This window comes from Polistes canadensis, unplaced genomic scaffold (genome assembly GCF_001313835.1).
Source record: "Polistes canadensis isolate GaletaPanama2010 unplaced genomic scaffold, ASM131383v1 scaffold_398, whole genome shotgun sequence".
Lineage (NCBI taxonomy): Eukaryota > Metazoa > Arthropoda > Insecta > Hymenoptera > Vespidae > Polistes > Polistes canadensis.
In genome coordinates this window covers 15,087-23,729 of record NW_014569945.1, presented here as the reverse complement: position 1 = coordinate 23,729, position 8,643 = coordinate 15,087, and the positions used below count along the sequence as shown (strand labels likewise).

Below are 8,643 nucleotides of genomic sequence, written 5' to 3'. Positions count from 1 at the left end.
ATATTCCGATATTATATATTTACATAGATATATTCGATTTTTCTTTATCGATAAACGCCGCAAACGCTTAAAACCAGTGTCTTATTTACTTATACGAAATGTGTAAACATAAATAACACGTGCAAGGATGTATTTAAATTTTTTTTTAGTTTTTTATCCCTCATAACAAAAATTAAATAATTATCTACGATTATATATGTATATGTATATTTATATACATAAGTGTATGTATACACGCTCGAGTTACTAAGTAATCATCTATTATAACATCATTTCAGTTTTTCTCACGATTAATTATAATAATAGTAATGATTTTTTTGCGAAAAGGTGAAAGAAAAAACAGAAAAAAAGGAAGAAAGCGACTGTTTTCCTTTTGAACAAGGAATAAAGGAAGAAAAAAAGAAAAAAAAAATAACATACATACATACATACATACATATATGTGCATTTTTTACATTCTACTTACAATATTACATTAGATGTTCCGAAGTTATACGTGGTGTGTTCAAAATGGTGGCCTTAGCATTAATGCAATAATGAAAGATAAAAGAAGAAAAAAAAATATCTCATAATAAATGACTTATATGCATTTTCTATTTCCTTCAACGTAATTTCAAAGCACATAATACACTAATACGTTGACTCTCATAATATTTTCTGATATATTAATTTGTTCAATTGTTAAAAATCGCGACAATTTATTTGACAACCTAGTATATTAATTATGATTAACTACATTTATTTTCATTAGTAAAGAAATTTAATTGCGAAATAATTTATTATTTAAATATATATATATATTCTTAGTTAATATGATAAAAGATACAAATAATTTATAATAATCATATTATAATTGGTTTTTAATATTACCGCTTACTTTCAAACTGTTCAATATGTCACGTGATGTTTTTACTCAGAACGTTTCTTAAAAGATCCACGGAGTGTCGCTAGTGTAGTACGTTATGTGACCGTCACGCCAAAGCTTGGCGCCTCCGGCACTCTTACCGTCACGCCCCTAGTGGCGAAACAAAAGAACTAAAAAAACACCACGCATTTGAACAACCGCTGCTATTCGCTCTCTTCCGTTCCAACCACCGAGCTAGACACACGCGTACTCACGAGCAGTAAACAAAGACGTGAAACTAGTCACTACTTCCTCTTTACTCTTTAAGATTTTGTTAAGTTTGTTATATATTTTGTACATGACCTTTTTGATACGTTTTATAATAAAATATTTATATAATATTTTTCCCTAGTGAATTAGTGATTTCCTAATATAATTGAACACGCTACGGTTACAATACAACCTCGAGACATCTAACGCATGCGCAGTACTCGGATAGTTATGCAGGTTGCAATGCGATTGCAACCACGAGGCATTTTAAACAAGTTTATGGTGCCTTCAATGCAACTACAACCATGAGGTACCACTGCAAATGTACATTTGTATTTTAAAGTGCAACAACAAGTGTAAATATAAAGATTAACAAAATGATTCATAGTAAAATATTTGCACGAAATCGTGCGCTCGGTTACGTTAGTAATCATATACCCGTAGTAACGAGATATATTCAAAGAAGGAAAGAAAATCTTTTGGTAACCTGCGTTGGTAAAGAATTTCATACTTATGGCTGTGCACATTTTACTCTATTGAGTGTCTCTGGAACACATCCTGAAAATATAACTTGTTTATCTGCGGATTCTTATCACATTTATACAGCTGCTGATAATATCGTTTATGCATGGAGAAGAGGTACAGAATTAAAGCATACTTACAAAGGCCATGAAAGTACTGTATACAATATATTACCCTTTGGTCCAAATTTAATCACCATCGATGAGAATAGTACAGTCATCATTTGGGATATTAAAACTGAAGAATTAATCTTAGAATTGAAATTTTCTAATATGCAATTTCAAATAACTACCATAATACATCCTATTACTTATATGAACAAAGTTTTGTTCGGTAGCCAACAAGGTAGCTTACAATTATGGAATATAAAGACTTCTAGGATAATTCATAATTTCAAAGGATGGAATATGGCTGTCACCGCTTTAGAACAGGCACCAGCTATAGATGTTGTTGCGATTGGTTTGAGCGATGGAAAAATTTTATTACACAATCTTAAATTCGATGAGACGATCTTTGAACTGATACAAGACACCGGTAGTGTTATTTCAATCACATTTCGTAACGACGGCATTCCCATGATGGCTACTGGAAGTTTAAACGGACAAATCATATTTTGGAATATTGAACAAAGAAAAGTTGAAACCCAATTAAACAAAGCTCACTTTGATGCTGTAACTGGTTTAAAATATCTACCAAATGAACCGTTATTGGTTTCTTCTTCGCCTGATAATTCTTTAAAATTATGGATTTTTGACTTTAACGATGGAGGTCCAAGATTATTGAAAGTAAGAGAGGGTCATTCCAAACCGCCAACAACTGTTCGCTTTTATGGCAACAATAGTGATAATATACTAACTGCGGGAGGTGATTCCTCTCTTAGAATATTTTCTACGATTACGGAAACATTTAATAAGAGTTTAGGCAGAGCTTCATTTAATAGAAAATCATCTAAGAAAAAAAGTAAAGCTGTGGAAGATCCAATGATAATGCCTCCTATTGTACACTTCGCTACGGAAACAACTCGAGAAAAAGAATGGTGTAATATAGCAGCTACTCATTCTGGTTTAGGTATGGTTACTACCTGGTCTTATAATCTGTTAAAAATGGGTGAACACAAGTTATTACCAAAGAGATTGAAAATTGATCATAATGCTACAGCAACTTGCTTGTGCATTACCAAATGTGGAAATTTCGTTATTATTGGATATAGTACTGGTCATGTAGATCGATTTAATATACAATCAGGTACTCATAAAACTAGTTATGGCAATAAAAATAAGCATACAGGTCCAGTAAGAGGGGTAGCAGTTGATGATTTAAATCAAGTCGTTATCACTGCTGGAAAGGATGGTTACATTAAATTTTGGGATTTTAATTCTAGTCGTGGTAAGTTTATTTGAATAAAAATATTTTGTTTTTTCTTTTTTGTGGTATTACTTTTTTAATTTAATATTATATTTTTCAAATGAAGATATAGGACTAAAGTCTTTCATAAAGCTATCTGAGTCGATTGAATGGTTACGTTACCACAATGAATGTACTTTCATAGCTGCTGCATTGGAAAGTTTTGTAGTAATTATAATTGACTTAGATACTAAAAAGGTAATACGACATTTTCGTGGACATAGAGGATATTTAACAGATGGAACATTTAGTCCTGATGCAAAATGGTTGATCACATCTTCTATGGATTGTACAATAAGAACTTGGGATATTTTATCGTCTAATTTAATAGACATTTTTTCTGTAAGTTTTTATAATCTCTTCATATATGAATCTATTTTTAAAATATATAATGTATATAATACAATTTAGGTACCAAATGCGTGTATATCCCTAAATTTTTCTCCAACCGGAGAATTTCTTGCAACGGCACATACAGGCAATGAGGGAATATACTTGTGGTCGAATCGTACAATTTATTCTCATGTATCTTTGAAAGCTATAAAAGAGGAAGATGTAATACCAATGATTAATCTTCCTAGTTCTATAGTAAAAGATAATCAAGAAAACAATGAAGATCTTAGTGAAGAAGAACTGCAATATGTTTCTCCTGAACAACTTAATGAAAATTTAATTACAATATCGTCATTAGCGCAATCTAGATGGAAAAACTTGCTCAACATTGACATCGTTAAAAAAAGGAACAAACCTAAGAAGCCTCTTCAAGCTTCAGAAAAGGCACCATTCTTTTTACCGACTATTCTCTCATCGGATATAAAATTTGATTTGTCAGATGTTCAAAATTCTACCAATGTTCCAAGATTACGAAATAGCAAAGATTTTCAAATTTTAACGATATTTGGAAAAATGTTATGTTCCACCTTGGCATCGGATGAAAATTTCATAGATGTTATTAATAAATTAAAATCTATGAATCCGAGTTCCATCGACTTTGAAATTCAATCTCTTTCGGCGGAAGAAGACAATACTATATTAATGTTATTACAATTTATGAAAGTCTTATGTTTTATGATGGAGCATAAAATTGACTTTGAATTAGCGCAAACTTATTTAGGAGTATTTTTAAAATGGCATGGTGAGACAATATCTGAAACTCCAAAATTAAGAGATACTTTAAAATATTTACAAGATCTGCAATTGAAAAATTGGCATATACTTAGAGAAAAATTATTTTATAATCTTAGTATCGTAAAGTCTCTTAAGAAAATGTAACATGAATAAAATATAAAATTTTTTATACTTTTTTTTTTTTTTTTAAGAATTTAATTATAGTAAATGTAAAAATAAATCAAAAAAGGAAAGAAAAGTATTTTATATTACATATATTCATAACCATGAGTAAAATCATAATATATGTAATACAGTATAAATACAAATATATATCATCACGATGTTAACTATTTTGATTACAAATTTATAAGGCAGTAAAATCACAGATTATTATTTAATCATAGTTTATTCCTTGTAATTAAGAAAAGACTGTAATTGTTCTACGATCATAGGATCAAGAGACAAATCGTTGATGTAACTTTGAAATCCTATAGTTATTCTGTACAAACTTCTTTTACTCTCACTTCTCAGAGAATTAAATATCAGTTTGGCGCTCGATTTATCGCTATTGTGAGGTTTCTTATTTAACACATTAGATTTATGTAACCTATCTACACTAACCTTTAATGCTAACAGCGTATTAAATATAGTTGGAAGATCTTTTTGTACAATACCATATGAATCTTCTTTCAAAGATATAATTGCCAAAGAAGAAACAGCTTCGATCGCCCATATTACAGATTGTGCGTTAAGTAAGGCATATTCAACCTTGAAATCTTCTTGTTCACCGAAGATGTAATAAATAAGTGGTTTAGAAAGTAAATACGATATCATTGTATCCTTTTTGTGTAGGAAATATTTGTACGTCAACCATTTAACTTCTGGCGGTTTGGAGTCATCACTATTGTTTATAGATGGTACTGTCTCTGCTGCCAATTTACGCATATTATAAGTGTAATCACTTTTAAAAGCAGACAAATTAGATGCATTTAATGAAGTAAGCATCGAATTAGAAGATAAGAAATGTTCCTTGTGTTTATTGGTAATTGCATTGAGCTTATTAGTAAATCCATTGATGAAGTTCAATACTTTTTCGATAACGCAATTCCAATTATAAGGATGACCGCCAGGTTGACTTAAAGTAAATAATATTTTTCTTCTTGTCTTCTGTTTAACAGCCAAAGTAACAAGATCCAAATATGCTAAATGCTGTACCATTGGTATATCATCAGAGGATAAAACGTCAGCCAATGTTATCATAGAGACATTATTATTAAAGACATTAGCTTGTTGAATTTCTAAGGGTATCCATTCGGTTAGAAATATTTCCAATAACAATGTTGTCGTCTTACTAACAAATATCAAAACCGATTGATATGCCAACAAATAGAATATTAGAGATATACTTAACAATCTTGATAAGCTATCCAATGGCTTTACTTCTATTTGTGCAGATGTGATGGATAGTATAAATTCACGCATATAGGATCCCATTAGATAATATCCAATCATGAAATAAATAACAGGCCAGAACGAGATGTATGTTAATGTTGATAATATTGTACAAATACCTGTTTTAAATTTCGAGAATTTAGTCAATGGTATTATATTAAAATGAAAATATCGTTGATTAGACCAAGCTGTAGTCAGGAAGACATAAAATCCAGTCCATAATCCTCCAATGATTAGAAAATAATGTTCTTCTATCAGGCATGATCCATAGAGTATATTACAATTGTCGATCAATAAATTATGATTACCTTTCTTCAACGACAAGTGTAACCATACAACATTACAACCCATTAGAACGCTAAGTATACCTCTTAATAAATATTGGCTGGTAAAGATATGTTGAAGTTTCTCAAATCTATTCTTTATGTAAGGCTGACGATGTAAATAATAATTGCAATATATAATCCCTTGTAGAAGTCCAACGAATATTAAAAAATATATTCGCAATTTTAAGGATAATATAGAATCCCATGTATTCTGCATCCATAACGTAATATTTAAATTTAAATTTATAATAAAAATCAAACTGCACAGGAGAATGAATTGTAATGCGATGTTGCATATTAGAGCTACGAGCATTCGTTTTTTCAATAATCCTGAATAATCCTTTCTATTAATTTCGAACATTTTAGAGGATTTTTAATTTAACTTCTATTTAATAAACACTTATACTTTTATCTAATAAACGTTATTTAAAATCTTACAATATCAAGTTCTTAAATACCGGTTTTATACACATGTATATAAATATATATATATGATATGATCAACCAATGATCGTGTAGATATAAGAATGACGCGGGAAATCTGGCACCGTATAGTTAGTTTCTTAGTTATTGGAAATTTTCGACAAAAATAACTTTATCATGACATGTTTCTACTTGTTATTTTATCTTTAAAGTTGGCATCCCTTAAATTTCTATAATTTCAAACTCTTTCAATTCTACAGCGTACATAAGGGACTTCTTCAAATTTATACCAAAAAAATAAAGGATATTTTAAAGGATAATTATTAAATTGAAATATATTATTTAAAATATGGTTCGTACCAAAGCAGATCGTTTACCTGCAAAAGGTAAATAAAATTATTTTCCATAATATATAATTACTAACAATATTCAATTTTTTTCTGGCTTTTTTTTGTTTGTCTTATTAATAATTTTGACTTTGTAATTAGTATATTGTAAAATATTTAACATTTTAGAGTATATAGTAATTCATAAATAATTAATATTGTTATATTATTTATTTAATTTATATGTAGCTGTTGGTGCTAAGGCACCGCACAAACTTTCAAGTACAACAGATGGAGTGAAGAAAACAGGAAACAATAAAGGTGAATAAAAATTGTTAAGTATCCTTCTACTATTATTATAATATTATTTTTATATATATTTTTAGTAAGGGGTTACACTGGTGGAAATCCATATCATCCAAGACAAACTCCAAATTGGCAAAAACCAATAACAAATTTTATGAATCAAAGCATTACCAATACCGATAATGTTGCATCCTCATCAAATGTAAATATAAAATAAATAATTTCATATATACACGTGAATATCTTTAATATAAATAATAATTGTTTTTACAGGATAATGAAAACGAGGAAAATCAAAGTGATACTTCCATTGTTGAAAATGATTAAAAGGAAGGAATCAATATTTTATTATTTGGACGATATAGAAAGAACTTTGTTATATTTTATTCATCAAAGATATTTATTATTTAATTAAAATATACAAATAGTTTCAATTTTTGACAAAAAATGAAAAAACGATCAAAAGCAATTACTTTATTATAACTGTGATTATAAAAAAAAGATTATAAGTGATAAATAATTTAGTTTTATATATATATAAGTATATTTTAATTTAGCCGTTTAAATATTACCCATCGACATAGTTTTGAAAACCTTGCATTGATGAAATATATTTAAATGTATTGGAATTACTTCAGGAACTTGAAACATCTTAAGTGCTTTTGTTACAATGTAAAAAAATGGAGGATCATCAATCAAGGTCTTATTCCTATTTATCTTGAACATATCTTTTTTGCTAATTGTAAGAAAAAAAGACCAAAATAAATTGGACCAAGCAAGGCCTCAGTGTAGGAGGTAACTTCCCCCTCATTTGACTTAAGTGGAAATCCTTTAGAATGGCTATTAAATCACATTGTGGAGTTAGTACCACTGATACTATTTCCCTAGCCAATTGAATATATGTTATAAATGTCAATTTATATATATTTGATTCATTATTAATATTTATAGATTTATAAACACTTTAAAAATACTCACTTGTTAACATTTCATTTATTATTTACATTTTTATTTTAATAATAATAATATATCTAAATAATTATTGTTTTAATGAAGATGAAAATAAAGAATACTTTTATTAAAAATTATATTATATGGTATATATATATTCTTTCTTACAATTAGTACTAAATTATATTTATAAATGTACAATATAAAAAGAAGAATATATGCATTTTCCCCAGTAGTTAACCAATAATAATTCTTGTAATCTGGGGAAAAATAATGTTCTCGTATATAGAGAAATATATTCGTATAAACTTTGGGGCAATGTATAGAAGCGAGAACAAATTAAAACCCGCATAGTTCTATCCATTTTTAATATTAATAACATTTTAAGTACTCATATATCTAAATATTGTCAATACATTTGGAAATCACATTTAGGAACGCGAAAATAAATATATATCCATAGAAGAGACATTTTATTACCACATTCACAAAGTTAATTCGTAGTACTTGAGATGATGGTGCTGTTCCTGTAGTTTCACGCAAAATAAATCTATACAATAGTGGATGTTAATATCTCTTGGATTTTAAACAAAGAAAAGAGAAGAAGTAAAGTAAAAAAATAAGATATATACATATATATGTATACATATATATATATCTATATATACACATACATTATTTATTTTAACACAATATATTTATATATACA

At 28.3% G+C, this 8,643-nt stretch overlaps 4 protein-coding genes across 5 annotated transcripts in view; 3 read left to right on the top strand and 1 right to left on the bottom strand.

Annotated features, from left to right (window-relative positions):
• The first annotated feature begins 920 nt into the window (after positions 1–920).
• LOC106792258 (WD repeat-containing protein 36) lies at positions 921–4,491 on the top strand. The gene is made up of 3 exons (XM_014758529.1): positions 921–3,022; positions 3,108–3,382; positions 3,452–4,491. The coding sequence occupies exons 1-3, from the start codon at positions 1,492–1,494 to the stop codon at positions 4,310–4,312; spliced, it is 2,667 nt and encodes an 888-aa protein (XP_014614015.1). The 5' UTR covers positions 921–1,491; the 3' UTR covers positions 4,313–4,491.
• A 45-nt stretch (positions 4,492–4,536) lies between these two features.
• LOC106792259 (nucleoporin NDC1) lies at positions 4,537–6,382 on the bottom strand. Its single transcript, XM_014758530.1, has one exon. The coding sequence runs from the start codon at positions 6,287–6,289 to the stop codon at positions 4,556–4,558; it is 1,734 nt and encodes a 577-aa protein (XP_014614016.1). The 5' UTR covers positions 6,290–6,382; the 3' UTR covers positions 4,537–4,555.
• A 230-nt stretch (positions 6,383–6,612) lies between these two features.
• On the top strand, positions 6,613–7,857 carry LOC106792254 (PCNA-associated factor-like). The gene is made up of 4 exons (XM_014758523.1): positions 6,613–6,737; positions 6,927–6,998; positions 7,064–7,185; positions 7,257–7,857. Exons 1-4 carry the CDS (start codon positions 6,701–6,703, stop codon positions 7,308–7,310), a joined length of 285 nt encoding a protein of 94 aa, XP_014614009.1. The 5' UTR covers positions 6,613–6,700; the 3' UTR covers positions 7,311–7,857.
• A 387-nt stretch (positions 7,858–8,244) lies between these two features.
• LOC106792257 (cullin-associated NEDD8-dissociated protein 1) overlaps positions 8,245–8,643 on the top strand; it is a 6,447-nt gene continuing 6,048 nt past the window's right edge. Inside the window, exon 1 of one of the 2 annotated variants that reach the window (XM_014758527.1) lies at positions 8,245–8,540. The gene's annotated coding sequence lies outside the window, so the exon portion shown is untranslated. Of the gene's footprint in view, positions 8,546–8,643 lie in introns of both variants that reach the window. The other variant, XM_014758528.1, reaches the window with a different exon arrangement.

What these genes read in the sequence shown, in the direction of transcription:
- LOC106792254 (XM_014758523.1), top strand. Translation starts at nt 6,701, where the DNA reads ATGGTTCGTACCAAAGCAGATCGTTTACCTGCAAAAG. An exon ending in GAAAACAGGAAACAATAAAG is followed by an intron (nt 6,999 to 7,063) that starts GTGAATAAAAAT and finishes ATATATTTTTAG; the next exon opens with TAAGGGGTTACACTGGTGGA. An exon ending in ATGTTGCATCCTCATCAAAT is followed by an intron (nt 7,186 to 7,256) that starts GTAAATATAAAA and finishes TTGTTTTTACAG; the next exon opens with GATAATGAAAACGAGGAAAA.
- LOC106792259 (XM_014758530.1), bottom strand. Translation starts at nt 6,289, where the DNA reads ATGTTCGAAATTAATAGAAAGGATTATTCAGGATTATTGAAAAAACGA.
- LOC106792258 (XM_014758529.1), top strand. Translation starts at nt 1,492, where the DNA reads ATGATTCATAGTAAAATATTTGCACGAAATCGTGCGCTCGGTTACGTT. An exon ending in GGATTTTAATTCTAGTCGTG is followed by an intron (nt 3,023 to 3,107) that starts GTAAGTTTATTT and finishes TTTCAAATGAAG; the next exon opens with ATATAGGACTAAAGTCTTTC. An exon ending in ATTTAATAGACATTTTTTCT is followed by an intron (nt 3,383 to 3,451) that starts GTAAGTTTTTAT and finishes AATACAATTTAG; the next exon opens with GTACCAAATGCGTGTATATC.